The 17797-nt window shown below is 42.1% G+C and overlaps 1 protein-coding gene across 5 annotated transcripts in view; it reads left to right on the forward strand.

Annotated features, from left to right (window-relative positions):
• Window positions 1-17797, forward strand: part of LOC141051266 (solute carrier family 22 member 15-like) — a 353709-nt gene that overhangs the window by 293422 nt on the left and 42490 nt on the right. The window contains exon 11 of one of the 5 annotated variants that reach the window (XM_073548124.1): window positions 14483-14593. The exons of the other annotated variants lie outside the window; for them this stretch is intronic. Coding sequence (XP_073404225.1) covers window positions 14483-14566 — 84 coding nt within the window. The 3' untranslated portion in view covers window positions 14567-14593. Of the gene's footprint in view, window positions 1-14482; window positions 14594-17797 lie in introns of those variants that run through there. 5 annotated transcript variants of the gene reach the window in all.

The raw sequence follows: 17797 nt of genomic DNA on the forward strand, positions 1-17797 counted from the left end.
GGGAACGTCCACTGAGAATACAACCATGATACAAAGTTAATTAAAGCTAGTCACGTTATAAGTGGCAGTGGACAGCAGAATTTCAGAAGCTTAAATAACTTGCTACAGCGCCTGGGTCACTGTATCAGAGACAAAACACTAACAGAAGTTAACTCTCAATCTTCCAGCTGGGACAGAACTAAAAGTCTCAAAGGACGCAGAACTAGACTTGTCACCAGACTATGATGCCAACTGGTGACAGAAACCGAGGCAGGAAGGGCAGGCACCGATTCAGATGTCAAACCTTGTTCTTGGGATCTATGAGGATCCTAATGGTTGGACCCCCTCCATTCAAACATTTTTTTCACCAATCATTTGGAAGTGATACATGAATTTATCATAAGGGCATCACCAAAAGATATACCCTGTATTTCACATCTGAATGGCGGCATCCTTCTAGTGGCCATAGGTGTATGCCATTACCGCCTGGGATTCTATAGGCCCAGTCTGGGAACCACTGCACAAACCATAGAAGTCATGGCACCGATTCTGGTAGGCTGATCCGCTTGGGGACATACTTCATTGTGTCTATAGGTTCATTACCAACTTCTTCCATTCCAAATGTAAAATATATATGAATGTTACGATAATGACCAGGAAACATGTATGGGAATGCTGTAATACAAGGGCAAGTGTTAGTTTCTTTGTTGCATTTAACAATCAGTATAAGCCGCGTATCTGAGCTCTCCGCTCCGTCACAGATTAATTGAAATGAAATTCTGAGTAGGAATCTTTTCAATCCATGAACAATATCATTAAAATTTCAAATTCCCCCTCACCCTGATATTTTATGCCACGAGCATATTTCTTCCTCCCTCACAACCTATTCATTAGACCATGTGCTGTAAAGGAAATTAATAGTTAAATCAATCAAGCGCTTGCCATCTTGGACTTTGTATCACTATCTAATTTGAAATATTTCTGCCATTAATGTAGGTAATGAAAGTCAGGAAAAAACATTACCAGATGTGCAGTGCACGCTGCTTTTGGCAAGAGATCACTTGTGAAGTTGTAACAGTGATTTCATGACTGCACCCGAGACCTGAGCAATTTTGTGAGTGATTTGTACGGGCTCCCGTCACTATAATTTACCGTCGGCATTTTGTGTAGGAGTTTCTATGGAGAAAACATTCCCCGGTGTTTCATTCATATATTTTAGAGCTCAGAGTTGGCAAGCGAGATATTAACACAGGTGCTGGCTACAACCAGGAATGGTTGTGGGAATGGTAGTAGGTTTCTCTAGTGTGGTGACACTCAATATTTTCACCAAACAATTTGGCTGCACTTCCTGTCATTTTTGGACTTTGCAAAAAACAGAAAAATGCCTATATCCCTGTAAGTTTACCCAAAAAGAAAACAGGCTAAGTGCACACATAGGAAAAGTGGTGCAGAATTTTCTGCACAAAATCCGCATCTCCTGGAAGAATCCGCAGCCGCGAATTTGCCTCGGAATTGATGCGGATTTTGTGCGGATTTTCTGCAGTTTTTGCCACTGCGGATTTCTGTCATGGAGGGGTCCAGAAACGCTGCAGATCCGCACAAAAGAAGTGACATGCACTTCTTTTAAATCCGCAGCAATTCCGCACTGATTTTTCTGCACCATCTGCACAGCTTTTTTTTTTTTCCATTGATTTACATTGTACTGTAAATCACAGTGCGGATCTGCAGCGTTCCTGCGTGGAAAAATCCGCTGCGGATCCGCAGCAAATCTGCATCGTGTGCACATAGCCTTAAACTTTGATTTGGTCATAAGTCTTCTTAGACAATCGTGCAGAAAAAGAAAGACAAGGGTAACCAACCTGAACCATCAGACTGTGTTCACACACAGCGTTTTTTTTAGCAGTTTTGCCAATAAAACCGCTAAAAATAAGCTTCCCATTAATTGCTATGCATTTTGCACTTTTTGTGCATATTGATGCGTTTGTTACCGCGAAAAAAACGCATCGCAGTAAAAAACGCAGCATGCTCATTAATATCGCAGATTTTTCCGCGTTTTTGGCTAGTTCTATGCCTTTTGAAAACACGCCGGAAAAAAAACGCATCAAAACCGCACGGAAAACGCACAGAAAAAAACCGCGCGGTTTCTGGGAAGGGAGTCAGGTTTTTGAGCAGACATTTTCTGCTACGTGTGCACTTAGCCTTAAGCTCCTCAACTGACTTGACTGAAAAGTGAAATCTTTTGAGTAAGCTTTATTATAAAAGTGCTTTTCACGCCAAAAATGTTTTTAGAAATGTTTTTTTTTTCCAAGTGTGTCTTCAGAGGCGTTGCCTTGGCAAAAAATATACATACTCGCGCATTAAAGAATAAGTTCTAGAACATACTTGTTTTTTTGATTTTTTTTTTTCATTTCTACCACGTGCTCCTAAATCGGTCAGCTGCTTGAGTCCTGTACTTACAACAGGACAGTACTCCATGATTGGAAAGAGTGGCCAGAGCTAAGGAGTGCCGGTAGACTGGTTCTGATCATTTGCCAATACCGAAATGCTGTCCTATGTAAGCAGTCGGGACTGGGTCCAGAGCAACCGGCTGGTGATTTGGGCCCCTGGTCTAAATGAGCAATATTAGAAACTTATATAACTTACTAATGCTCATTTTTTTTGTCCTTTTAAAGCTGCCTATGTATTATTTTTTATAATGTGAAAACAGTCACACATTGAAATTCTCTATCGTGCCCTGATCCGTAGTTTTAACTTTTGGTTGCATTTTTTATATTGGTAAGGTAATATTGATATTCACCTTAGAAGCCAGTGGCTGCACCATGTTTCTTGTTACTTTATATCCCTCACTGCAGAATACACCACTAAAACCATTAGATGATGCTGTGTGAAATATAAAACTTGATAGATCCCAACAACATAGTTTTGTTGTTTCTTTTGCAGCCATGACCAAGCAAACTGTTAAGCCCAACCGTGGCCCATGTGGATTTGTGGATCCACTGTGCCACAGGTCCGGGCCTACTCTGGAAGGGGCATAGCTAAGCAACTACCTGGTGTTAACTGGAGCTCCTGATGATGGAGACAGAACCCGGTACTGTAGCTGTGGACCCCAGGGGTTAGGTACGCTGACACTGATTTAGGGTTTATTACAGGCACGCCGGTCTAGGGTACTGGATCAGGGTTTGGCTACTCATGGACCAGGCAATAATGTTCATGCCTGCTCGCACTGGGACCAGGGGACTTCAGGGACATTACTGTCCACACCAGGACCAAGCGACTTTGGGCACAGGACTGGCCACATCAGGACCAGGGGACAATGATCAGACACTGGTCGATCTGAGACCAGGAAACAAGGTTCAGGAACAGGCCGCTCATGGACCAGGGGATGAGGTTTAGGAACTGGCTGCTCCGGGATCAGGGGATGAGGTTCAGGCACTGGCCGCTTCGGGACCAGGGGACTACAGATACAGGACTGGCCACACCGGAACCAGATATACAGGTTTAGGACACTGGCCACACCGGGATTTAGGTACCTCACAACTCACTAGTAGTACATCTTACTCACTAATGGCTATACACGTTACTCTAGAGGAGAGGGGGAGTCTCTTATACAAGATGCCCCCAAGATATTGGCTGGTAGCCATCTTGCAGGTGCACTAGATTTATTCTAAATGCCTCTCAGCAATAAGCTGAGGGCATTTAGTATATGCATGCGATCCTGCCCATCTGTCTCCATCCTGCCCCATCTATCTCCATCCTGACCCATGATCCTGCTCCATCTGTCTCCATCCTGCCCCATATTTCTGCCCCATCTGTCTCCATCCTGCCCCATGTCTCCAATCCTGCCCCCTGTGTCTCCCATCCTGCCCTGTGTCTCCCATCCTGCCCCCGTGTCTCCATTCTGCCTCATGTCTCCAATCCTGCTCCCTGTGTCTCCATTCTGCCTAGTGTCTCCAATCCTGCCCTTGTGTCTCCAATCCTGCCCCCCCGTGTCTCCATTCTGCCCCATGTCTTCATTCTGCTCCGTGCATGATGGAGACACATGGTCCATGTGTCTCCATCTTGCCGGTGAAATGTATTGTGGCTTGCCGCTTTCAATAAAACAAAAACCTTTCTCCTTACCTGGCCGCGCTCCTGCGGTGATGATCCCTCCAGGCGTTTCAAGCGCACACTTGCCGGTGAATAACAATGACGTCACACACTGGCAACGTGGGTGCTGACGTCAGCTGTCAGCCTCCGATTAGTTGGCGGCTTTAACTATTGCCATGCAGGCCCACACAGCAATAGAGGTTAACTGAACCTGCGTCTTTGATGCAGGTTAAGTTACTGCATCGGCAAAATCCTGTCGCTGGGCCCTGATAGGCAGAAGAGACGGGACCCGATGCGGGACCCCTCTGTTGTTCGGAACTCATACGCCAGTCAGGGCAGTAAATCCCTGATGGCGGCCCTGCTGTCACATCTGTGTCTGAACACACTCCTACTACCCCCTTATACTGCAGATACTACTGGCCAGCGAGAGTGTGTTTCAGTTAAACTTTAGGAAAGCTGGGACTTGTCCCTCCTCCAGTTTGTATGTGTTTTGCTGCAGAGGGCTAGTTATCAGATGTAATTGTCTCTCTGTTGGGAGCCGTGAGCAAGGCTTACCCTGGTTTTTACTTTTGTTCCTCCGCACTGATTCAGTTCAATTTCTGTTACTGATGACAGCATCCTCCTGACCACATCCCTGACTTCTGATTTTGTCTTGTGACCTTTTGGATACAACCCAGCTTTGATGATCCCTCTCTCTGCCATCTCTCTCAGACAGCTAATCCATTGATGTAACCAAAGGGATCCTTCCAGGCTTGGACTGGCCAACTGGGGAAGAGGTGAATCCCCTGGTGGGCCCCTGTGTACCACCTATAAATGTAGTAGTTGTCACAATACACTTGATTCACTACATGCACATAATGGCAGCATCTCTTCATTCATTAAAAAAAAATCTACTACCCGGTGTATTGTTATGAGTTTATAATGAGGGCAATGTAATATTTCATGCGGATTACCCTGGGACCTGCTAAACTGAGCGGCTTGTGCAAACCCTGTCCTTGGATGCCGTATTAATTCCACATACAGAGCGTCATTACAATATCTATAGTGATGGACCTTTCCACTGATGCTCTACTCGGCAGTGATTGCAGTGTATTTTTAAGTTGTAAATTACAGAATTGGCAGTGTAATTTACTTGCATACTTTTATGTCTCTCTTTAGGACACTATGCCGATTATTCTTTGTAGTCCTAGCTTTTTTTTCTCATTGATGGAACAAAGAAATAACTTTAGTAGGTGTATCACGCTGATCTCACTATGTTGTGAATAAGTTAGATTACATTTTAATTAATATGAGCTAATTAAACAATCTCAAATGCTTAGAAAACCGGATTAAAGCTGCATTTACCAGTGATTTTGTAATCCATTGTCATTAGGAGGCAGTGGCTCTGGTAGTCAATTGCTTGATGACAATTATAAAATATATGTGGGCTGCACTACATGGTCTTCGGACTTTCATGTCTCTAGGCTTGGTAGACGGCTGGTAAGAAGAATCCTAGGGGAAGCGAGGACTTCCTGCTATTAAACTGTGAAATATTGTATTTTGCCACCAGCAAATGTGTTTCGCACCTTGAATATAAATTACTGCTTCATTATTATGTAGATATATATATACATTTTAATTTAGTAAAACATTGGAATTTATGCTTTTTTTTTTTCCTGTCGCTACGTCTAATTTACGACCCAAGTCTTTTGAAAATAGAAAAAAAAAATGCACCAAAGGCAATCCGTGAAATAAGCATATCCTTTGAGTGAAAACTAGTCTGCAATGACACCCCTCTGATTTAATGAATGCACATTGAGGATTATGGTTGCTAGCCGTACTTTTCTTTTTATTGTGAATTATCGCTAATGGATACATTGTATCCCTCCTCTTTGCTTGTGTGTGGCTCCCGGGGCTCTTGTTGAAAGCTTTAACTTCAATATAATTGAATTTAACCAGACGGTATAATCAGAATATAATCTGTTTAGGAGTAACGGAGCGTTAACAAGTGTTAATCTGTATCGTTTTAAGTCGGATTGGCCAATTAAAGTCTTCATTAACTTGGTCGTATTCTGGTTTCTGTGACTTTGGGCGTAGTAAGCTCCCAACGAGAGTAGACCATGTTTGCTTTTCCATTTTTCCATGCTGGGATTCAGAACCAGAGGTGTCTGTCAGCGTCTCTCTCATAAAGAACCCTGGAGTTCTTGGTTGAGCCAAGCGCTCCTGTGTTTTGGGAAGTCGGGGAGAGAGCTGTTGGCTGAACCATCAGCATATCGTGCATTGTGGGCGATAGGGTCAGATGACAGGCTGTGCAATATACAGTACTTTAAATGATAGAAATACCGTATATATGTGACGTGAAATCTATTTAAAAGACCACCTCTTTCAGAAGATCTTCTTCTTAAAGGCAATCTGTCACCAGGTTTTAGCCACCTAACCTGAGAGCAGCATGATGTAGAGAGAGAGACCCTGATTCTAGTGATGTGTTACTTACTGGTCTGCGAACTGTAGTTTTCATCAGCTCCTGTTAATACAGTTTTTTTTATCACTAGAGAAGTAGTATACCTGCTGCCATTTAGTCCATGTATTCATGAGCCTTGTATAACCCCACCCCCACCACTGATTAGCAGCTTTTTGCCTATGCACAGTGTACCCAGAAAGCTGCCAATCATTGGTGTGGATGGGATTATATACAGAGCTCAGCATTCAGAGAACTGCTAGATCTGCCCAGTAAGTGATACATTCCTAGAAAGTGTCTCTGTCCCTACATTATGCTGATTTTGAATGAAAAGGATCCAGAATAAAACGGGTTAATACCAATAAAAGGTACCCCTACCTCAAACAATGTCAAGGGCAACAGTTATACTCCAAAATACAATTGTATACAAAAATAGAGAAAAAGGAGTACAAATACCCATTTAAAATTTATCAAAAAGCTTTTATTCTGTATTCTACTCATATAAAAGCACCATATAGGACACAAACAGAAAAGAGATCTGAGACAAATACAGATAATGTATGGACCGGGAATTTTAAGACATCAAATGAACATCGTCTTGCCCAAATAAATCTCTGTATGCCGTCAGACCACGCAGCCACAACGCGCGTTTCGCGTGGGCTTCCTCAGGGGGCTGTTTTTTTCTGATTTGGGATGGGGCAGTAGCAAACATCTGGTGACCGATTCTCTTCAACAAGATCTGCTGTGTCAGGTTTTCTGTTTCACCATATAATACACATATTAGCGATCTTATATGAATAAACTTAAAAAAATTAATTTTGAGTGATTCAGTTTCAGGTGGTCTTCTCAAAAAGACAGCTCTCATACTGAGGATTATCTGTTTCCGAGCTTTGAGAGCATGTCTTGAATTTGTTACTGCTATTACAGACCGTACTAACATTGATGAGAGATAATCAATGGGATTTTCAACAAATTACTGTTGGCAGGATCTGCCGGAGCTGTCCATAATTACTAAATTATAGAGAAAACTGACAATCTCTCATGACCACCGTGCTGTGCTACAATCAATATGAGGTCAAACATTGAAAACACGTTGCAGAAGGTTACGTGTGTTGCGTGTGAATATCATTTCTAATTCAATGTGGACATTTTCATTCATTAGGGACTACATGCATACACTTAAAGATGCTTGAAATTTTCCCTAATTGCAGCAAATGGATACATTGTATCCTTCCTCTTTTCTTTGTATGCAGCTCTCAAGAATCTAATTGAAAGCATTATCTTCAATATTATTGCATTTAACCCCTTAATGACCGGAGCTTTTTTCGGTTTTGCGTTTTCGTTTTTCGCTCCTCTTCTGCCATAACTCTTTTATTTTTCCATCAATATGGCCATGTGAGGGCTTATTTTTTGCGGGACGAGTTGTACTTTTGAAAGACACCGTTGGTTTTACCATGTCGTGTACTCGAAAATGGGAAAAAAAATTCCAAGTGCGGTGAAATTGCAAAAAAGTGCAATCTCACACATGTTTTTTGTTTGGCTTTTTTGCTAGATTCACTAAATGCTAAAACTAACCTGCCATTATGATTCTCCAGGTCATTACAAGTTCAGAGACACCAAACATGTATAGGTTCTTTTTTTTAGCTAAGCGGTGAAAAAAAATTTCAAAGTTTGCTAAAAAAAAGAAAAAATTGTGCCACCTTCCGATACCCGTAGCGTCTCCATGTTTCATGATCTGGGTTTTGGTGAGGGCTTATTTTTTCGCACTGAGCTGATGTTTTTAATGGTACCATTTATGTGCAGATACGATCTTTTGATCGCCCATTTAATGCAATGTCGCGGCGACCAAAAAAACATAATTCTGGCTTTTTAATTTTTTTTCCCTGATACACCGTTTAGCGATCGGGTTAATTCTTTTTTTTTTTTTTTTTTTGATCAGGTAATTCTGAACGCGGGGATATCTACCGTATATTCTTGTGTATAAGCCGACCCCTTAATTTTGCCACAAAAACTGGGAAAACTTATTGACTCGCGTATAAGCCTAGGGTTAAATGGTGGTCCAAGAAAATGCTCCATAAATACCCCCCATAATATGCTGCTGCACAAGGGTTAATGCTGTTCCATAAGATGCTCCATAAATGCCCCCCATAATATGCTGCTGCACAAGGGTTAATGCGGCTCCATAAATTCCCCTTATTTGCTGCTGCTGCAATAAAATAAAAAAATGACATACTCACCTCTCCGTCGCTGGGGGGCCAGGTGCTGGTGTCCTGAGCCCCCAGCACTGGTGATATTCACCTGTCCCTGTTCCATTGCCATCCACCGCTCTGTCTCCCGGCTCTCTGCAGTGACAGCAGAGGGCACATACTGACTACGTCATCACGCCCTCTGCCGTCAAAGCAGGAAGACCCGGAGACAGTGAGACACAGCGGTGCACGGCTTGGAACGGGGACAGGTGAATATTACTCTACCCCCGTCATGCTCACCTCTCCTGGCACTTCTCTGCAGCGGCAGCCTCTGCTTCTCCTCTGCCGTCTGCTCCCTGCATTCAGATGGTCACGTGGTAACGCTCATTAAACTCATAAATATGCGCACATTCATGAGTTTAATGAGCGGTACCACGTGACCGCTGAATGCAGGAAGCAGACGGCAGAGGGAGAAGCAGGGGCTGCTGAGAAGGGCCAGGAGAGGTTAGTATGGTCTCTGACACCCCTGCTCCCCCTCCCCCACCCACCCCCGGTATATGACTCGCGTATAAGCCGAGGGGGGGACTTTTAGCCCCAAAAAATGGGCTGAAAAATCTCGGCTTGTACCCGAGTATATACAGTAATATGTGTATGTTTGATTTTTTTATTGTTTTATTTTGAATGGGGTGAAAGGGGAGTTATTTAAACTTTTATATTTTTATTTTTTTCATATTTAAAAAAAAAAGTTTTTTTAATTTTGGCATGCTTCAATAGCCTCCATGGGAGGCTAGACGCTGCCACAACTTGATCGGGTCTGCTACATATAGGCTTTGAGCAGATCGCCTCTATGTAGCAGAATTACAGCATTGCTATGAGCGCCTGCCACCGGGGACCCTCATAGCAATTTGGCATCAACAACCATAGAGGTCTCTATGAGACCTCTGGTTGTTATGCCAACGCATCGCTGACCCCCGATCACGTGACGGGGGTCGGCAATGCGTGTATTTCCGGCCCGGTGGCCGGAAGCATTGGTTAAATGCTGGTGTCAGTGTTTGACAGCGGCATTTGTCTAGTTAATAGGCAAGGGTGGATCGTGATTCTACCTGCGTCTATTATGGGCACAACAGCTGACATGTCCCGGCTTTGATGCGGGTTCACCGCCGGAGCCCACGTCAAAGCGGAAGTACTGCCATTGGATGTACTATTGTGTCCCATGGCAGTAAGGGGTTAACTTGAATATATATTCAGAATATAATCAAAGTGTTTAACAAGTGTTAGCAAAAAGACAATTTACTATAAATCACCTATTCCATTGCTTGTCACTGTGGAGCCGCCACCCTGGAGAAGCAGGGGATTTAAAAGGTGAATTGTGTTTTTTCATGTGATTATTTTTGCTGCTGTTAGAAAATATTTACAAACCTTGGAAACCCTTTTAACTGTTGTGAAAGTAAGAGGCATGTCTAAGCTAATGTCTTTGCATTTGTGCTATAAAGTAGAAGCACATTTCTATTTGCAAAAAAAAGACTGTTCCAACAACAGCTCAGGGGGGCACAACCTTTTCAGCTCCGAGAGCCACATTGTGAGATTGAACCGAGTCCAAGGGCATCAACAAAACCTGAACCGGTATTATGACCTGGACCATTTACAAAATATTTTCATTCCATGCCATAGATGAGATAAATAGATACTATTTATAAAGCTTGGGATATTCAAACCTACGGTCTTGTGATTGATGCAAATAATTCCAAAGGTGTTTCTTTTATACAGTCCTTTTCCTTTGCAAATATGGTGACATTAAGAAAAAACGTCAATATTTGTTCAAAATAAACCTTGTGCATCAGGCTGTCCAAAACAAGACCCCACAACTGTCCACAGTGATTGCTGTTAATGGTCACTTTTTATACACATGAAAACTATACAACTCTGTCTATGTCTCTTCTCCCCGTCATCTACTCCTTTCTGCAGTGCTACTAGGGGTCAAGAGACCACCATTCTACTAATATTTGGGGGTAACAGCGAGTGGCACATGGGGAACCATAGTTCTTTAGCCTTGATGTGCACTACCCCACACCTCTTCTCTGTGACCAGGAATATACATGTCCAATACCAACACAAATAAGCATGTGTATGACCATATGGTTGGGGTCAGACAGAATAGCATCACTGGCTATGTGAAGCACTGGCCACAGGTTGTGCAACATTTGGCTCAGGCAGGATGTTGGCCCTTGAAATTCTGTACAGAAAATAGAATACATTATATAGTTTCCGAAAATAAAATCAAATGAGAAAAAAATATTTCAGACTCTAGTTTTAATCTAATATATAAAGCTCAATGTGGGTGGGTGTGTGTGTATGTATGTCCGGGATTGGCATCCGCACCGTCACAGCTACAGCCACAAAAGTTTGCACAGTCACACATCTGGACCCCGAGAGCGTCATAGGCTATGTTGTGAGGCGAAATTTTAACCCGCGCGTTCCAATTCACCAATCTACATAATGGGGGAAAAGTGTTGGAGGCAAATTGACAGCTGCCAGATGTGAACAAGGGGGACTTATAGAATGAGAGCGATGGCGCCAAAGAGTATATACCGTACAGTTGCTAAGGTGGGGCCCTGACATGGGATACTCACCACACACGGGGATATGAACACACACACAAAATGCGCCACACACTGCCACGTGCTTCAACACATACGTATACCACCCTCCGCACACATTTCAACACACATACACCAACCTCGCCACATAAAAGTCGAAACACAAAAGTCACCATTCAAAACTCGCCACGCTGTCCCAGAGCTGTTTAAAAGATGAAAAATGAGCTGTGATTGGTTGCTATCAGCAACAGTTTTCTTTGTAGACAGTTGTGGTAACTGAGGCCTATTATTCTTATCATTTCTATGGTGTTCTCGTCCTTCTGTAAAGCTGGAAATAACACAATTTATTACCGTGCCAACACAGACCACCCTCTGACACAGACTGCAGGGGGAGCCCAGTATCACACAGGATAGGATTAGATACACAGCTCAGCAGTCAGTATCACACAGGAGAGGATTAGATACATAGCTCAGCAGTCAGTATCACACAGGATAGGATTAGATACTCAGCTCAGCACACAGTATCACACAGAATACTATTAGATACACGGCTCAGCAGACAGTATCACACAGAATAGGATTAGATACACGGCTCAGCAATCAGTATCACACAAGAGAGGATTAGATGCACGGTTTTTATGTGCAATATAATCATTATAATTTGTTATAACTAACCACAGTTGGTTACTATGCCCAGGCAACACCGGGCTCTTCAGCTAGTTAGCAATAAAAGGTATAAGTGATTACTTTTAAATGGTTAATTCCAAAATCACACATAAGCCCCTATCTTTGGTTTAGGGGATAGCTTGATGATCGCTGGGGTCTGACTACTTGGACCCCAAGCAATCCCACCTACAAAGGAGTGGGGTGCACATGCTCGTCAATCATTTAATTTATTGTCTGAGGGACTCCTGGAAATAGCCAAGGGCTGTACTTTGTTTTTCTTGCAGACCCATTGATCAACCCATTCACGACATAAATTTACGTCATGTCCTTGACTTTGATTCGGGCCCATACTCTGAGCCCGCATCTTTCCCTGCACATGACAACTGATTTAATCAGCCATCATGTGCCTTTAATATCCATGGCTGTCAATCTCTGGCAGCGTGATTTAACACATGCCAACAAGGGCTCGCATCATTCCATGCTCCCCTGTCGGCGCACCCGTGATGTAATCATGACCCCCGTGCATGAAAATACAATCTTCCTGTTTAACGCTGGCCCTTGGCCAGCATTCATAGGAGATTGTGATTTCTGCAATGCATAACAATGCTTATAGCACAGGCGATCAAATGATTGCAGCTTCAAGTAAAGGGATTGTTAAGTACAGTAAAAAAAAATTTTCTTTAGAAATATGAAAAAATAAAACGCGAAAGTTCAAATCACCCCTTTTTGTCCCATTGAAAATAAAAACAAAAAAAATACAAAAATACACATATAAGGAATTGCTGCTTTAAAAAAAATGTCAGATCTATCAAAATATAAAATAAATTAATCCGATCTGTAAACGGCAGAACAAAAATCAAAATGCCAGAATTACATCGTTTTAGCCATCACAACGTTGCAATAAGGGGCTATCAAAACATTGTATCTACCCCAAAAATAGTATCAGTAAAAACGTCATCTCAGGGCTCAAAAATTTAGCCCTCACACAGCTCCAGATCCTCAACAATGAAAAGCTAAAACGAATTTTATAAAAAAAATTTCCAATTTTTTTTTTTTGCCATTACCTAAAATAAAATCTATACATGTTTGCTCTATGCGTACTTGTGCTGACCTGGAAAATCATATTGCCAAGTCAGTTTTACCGTAATGTGAATATGGTAAATGAAAAGAAATCACTTTTTGTTCCGCGGCACTTGTATTTTTTTTTTTCCCCGCTTTCCAGTGCACTATGTGGTGAAATGAATGTGTCATTCAAAAGTACAACTCATCCCACAAAAAACAAGCTCTCATATGACTAGATTGACGGAAAAAATAAAAGTTAAGCTCTCGGTAGAGGGGGAGGAAAAAATGGAAAATGGCCACGACGTGGAGGCCAAGCATGCGCACCTCCGTAGTATTCAATTTGGCACTCTTCAGAGCCCTGTTATTGGGTTCACTCAGGATCCAACCACTCGGACCCCCCACAAAGTTCCATAGGATAGGGGATAATTTGGTATTTTGGGAATAACCCTTTAAGTGTTTATTGTCCTGAGTAAGGTAGCTCTTGCATCATGACTGTAAAGTTGGGCTGAGTTTGAAAGGCCTTACTTGGTCACGTAGCTGTAGCTACAATCTAGGAAATTGCATTTTGTGCAGTTTATAAATCACTCTGTGTCTAAATTACCGTTGTTGCTTTATATTGCGGGAATATGTTCATCTTCTTGGCTCACATGCCAGACATAATGAGAATGATGACTGATAAGAGCGCACAGTCAGTAGCTGTCCTGATGTGTGTCAAGGAAATACAACAAATGAATTCATCCACCTAGTTGTTTTTTTTTTTTTTTTTGTAATTATTTCCCAGCTCTGCTGTAAGTCAGTAGGGTCTAGAGGTTGTGATATTAGCTGTGTATAGCATTATTCCCTATTTATATGGTAGGATTAAGTCACAAATAATGTCTTCCTCTTGTGTATGCTGAATGGCTGAAGGGCCATACTAAACTATTAAACTCCTCCAATAAACTTTTATTTTCTTCATTTCCTGAAGAAAATTTCTACACTGCAGCACAAAAAAGCACAGTTGGTTTCCATTCTACTTTATCATCTACAAAGAGACATCTTTTCTATGCGTTTACGGTTTTATTCTACTTTGGATCTTGCCTTTTATATACTGTAGGTGTAGCCCTTAGGCACCCTGCAAGGCGCGATTCATCTGCTCATCGTAATGGGAGAACACATCTCTGAGTAAATCAGAATGGTAGCGTTCAGGTTAAGCCGACGCTCGCTGGAGGTTTCCACACTGGGATCGTTGTCATGTACTAGCGGTGCTGGCTCAGAACAGGTATTCACACTGTGGAATATATCTATGTTCTGAAAATAAAGTCACCAAAAGTAGTGATATTCACTACGTGTTCTTTCCCTTGTGGTCAAACCTTTACTGTGGAGTCTAAAGGTATCATCCGATTAGTTAGGATAATAGTTTAAACTATCTTAAAAACTAATCATTTTTGTTATTCCCACTTGCATAAATTTCTTTACTATTCCCTTGACAGCCTTTTTGCCTTTTTGATGTTCCCGTTAGCTGCTGCATCTGGATCGTAGGCACGTTAGATGTTGTGTCTCACACAACCCTATAAGATGAGCAGTTCTACTTATTCAGGTAAAAGGTTATAAAAGATAAGACCCTATTGTGCTTTTGCACTTTTTGCATAAAGCATTGTATGTTAACGCAGGTCATTATAGGAAGCACCACTGATGAGCAAAATGGTAATCATCAGTGCTGTGTATACAAGAAATATGAAATAGGATACCACACAAGCCATATGGGATAAAATGACAAAACATCAAAGGGCTAATTATCCATGTTCTAAAAATGTTATACATACGTTGATGCTTCATCTGGAAGGATAAGAAACACACTGCGTATGCGACAGTTGTCTATTCCTTTGCGTACCTCCTGTGCCCTCTATTGTTTCCAACATGCCTTTTCTCCAAAGCCTCTCAGAATGCCAGCAAAGAGAGAGAGCACAACAAGTATGCATCGGAATAGAGAACACGAGTATGCATCGGAATAGATAACTCAACGAGTATGCATCGGAATAGATAACTCAACGAGTATGCATCGGAATAGATAACTCAACGAGTATGCATCGGAATAGAGAACTCAACGAGTATGCATCGGAATAGAGAACTCAACAAGTATGCATCGGAATAGAGAACTCAACGAGTATGCATCGGAATAGAGAACTCAACGAGTATGCATCGGAATAGAGAACTCAACGAGTATGCATCGGAATAGAGAACTCAACGAGTATGCATCGGAATAGAGAACTCAACGAGTATGCATCGGAATAGAGAACTCAACGAGTATGCATCGGAATAGAGAACTCAACGAGTATGCATCGGAATAGAGAGCTCAACGAGTATGCATCGGAATAGAGAACTCAACGAGTATGCATCGGAATAGAGAACTCAACGAGTATGCATCGGAATAGAGAACTCAACGAGTATGCATCGGAATAGAGAACTCGACGAGTATGCATCGGAATAGAGAACTCGACGAGTATGCATCGGAATAGAGAACGCGACGAGTATGCATCGGAATAGAGAACTCGACGAGTATGCATCGGAATAGAGAACTCGACGAGCATGCATCGGATTAGAGAACTCGACGAGTAGGCATCGGAATAGAGAACACGACGAGTATGCATCGGAATAGAGAACACGACGAGTATGCATCGGAATAGAGAAAACAATGAGTATGCATTGGAATAGAGCAGACAATGAGCATGCGTCGAATAGAGAAGACAACGAGCATGCGTCGGAATGGAGAGCACAACGAGTATGCGTCGGAATGGAGAGCACAACGAGTTTGCGACGGAATGGAGAGCACAACGAGTATGCGTCGGAATGGAGAGCACAACGAGTATGCGTCGGAATGGAGAGCACAACGAGTATGCGTCGGAATGGAGAGCACAACGAGTATGTGTCGGAATGGAGAGCACAACGAGTATGCGTCGGAATGGAGAGCACAACGAGTATGCGTCGGAATGGAGAGCACAACGAGTATGCGTCGGAATGGAGAGCACAACGAGTATGCGTCGGAATGGAGAGCACAACGAGTATGCGTCGGAATGGAGAGCACAACGAGTATGCGTCGGAATAGACAACAGATACTCGGTGTGTTCTATGAGAAAATGACCGCAAGAAGAGCGTACACACTGACCAGTAGAACAGAAACCCAGACTAGTCCTGTCATTAATGACATTGTTTCAAGGAAGAAGGAGATGTTGAAGCAGGATGAAGGGAGGAACGGCTTGGTGCAGGAGCAGCCCACCGAGTGAACATCACTGATGTCTATTTCGCTTTAATTATTGTATTGTTAACGTTGTTACTTATGACTGTTGTGTTTGAAACTGTTCAACTGTAAAGCGCTGCGGAATATGTTGGCGCTATATAAATAAAGATTATTATTATTATTATTATTATTATTATTATTATGTCTATTTGAAACTCCCTTGTGTTTGCTGGGAGTTTCATTAGAGCTGAAAAAAGAAAAATCCAAAGTAAGGCTAGCTATTGAGTGGTAAGAAATTTTAAACAAGTGTCAATTACAAAAAAGCTTTGTTTTTAAAGGTACTTTAAAATGTGTTTTTGATTAACAGTCGGACAATCCCTTTCAGTTGACACACATTTTGGGGAACAGCAGCAATATATAGTGTTTCTATTATTCACATTTGATCCCAATTTATCTAAATTTAATCCAAATCTAAATACGAACAGCATCCTTGAAAGAAAAAAAAAAAAAGGAGTTAGGTGAGATGACATAGTAGGTGTCAGACTTGAGACGTGGTATATTGCAGACGAGTACTTTCTCTGCAGTGTCTATGCGTTAGATTACAGAGCCAATGAATTAGCCTCAAGGCTTATGTCAAGTAGGGCATTTTCTAAGGAGCAGAGAAGCGATTTCAATATGCAGGTATCTATTATTATTATCTTTCCTGCCTGACCATGAGCATATTCATCAAATAGATTTTGCTCTTGTGTGACATCCGGTTACATTTTGCCATTAGTCATGCAGTCACTGAGTTCTGAAGCTTGTACTTAAGAAGTTGTAAATGTGTCCCCTTAATCCTGCTGGATGCTATACATAGGGACATCATTTAGTCAGATGATTCCCCCATAATGACTGTCATATGTGTTGTGTCTAAAGAGAATCTGTCACTATGACAGACCTATTAAAATAAGCTTTTTATTATGATACCCCTGCTAAACATCCATCAATGTGCTAAACAGTAGGGGTGAAGATAAAGCTCAGAAATGACATGCTATAACATATGAATTCAATCTGCCAGTTTCAGCTCAGGCTCCAATAGTGACGCCTCCAGCGTTTCCCTGTTCATGTGTGGCCGCTCCGGCACTTGAGTCCATTTATAGTGGTAGTGGAAAAAATACACCCTTTAAAAGTTATAACCCTATCATTTTTTTTTTACACAGTCTAATTATTCTGGCAAAATGTTTAATATAGTCATGTAGTAAATATTCTTATGAGGGACAATTTCTCCTTAAAAAGGCAGGGTCATCCTTGTTACTTTATTTCAAGGTTTATATCCAAGGCTCAGACAGGGTTAGACAACAAGACTCTCCTACTCTGCTATTTCTTTAATAAATCCTGAGGTCACAGTGAACTTGCCATCTAACGTGGCCAAGCGACCACTTTCCTAGTTTATAATGTCATGTTTTGATCTGATTGGGTGCAGAAAGTAGGTCTGTTGAGTTGGTAAGCCAAACCTCCGACTCCTCAATTTCCCTGACTTCTGACTCCATGATTCCATCTCCACAGCCCTGCCTCACTACTGAGCATGTGC

Source organism: Dendrobates tinctorius, unplaced genomic scaffold (assembly GCF_039654945.1).
Source record: "Dendrobates tinctorius isolate UK_male_01 unplaced genomic scaffold, ASM3965494v1 ptg000156l, whole genome shotgun sequence".
Taxonomy (NCBI): Eukaryota; Metazoa; Chordata; class Amphibia; order Anura; family Dendrobatidae; genus Dendrobates; species Dendrobates tinctorius.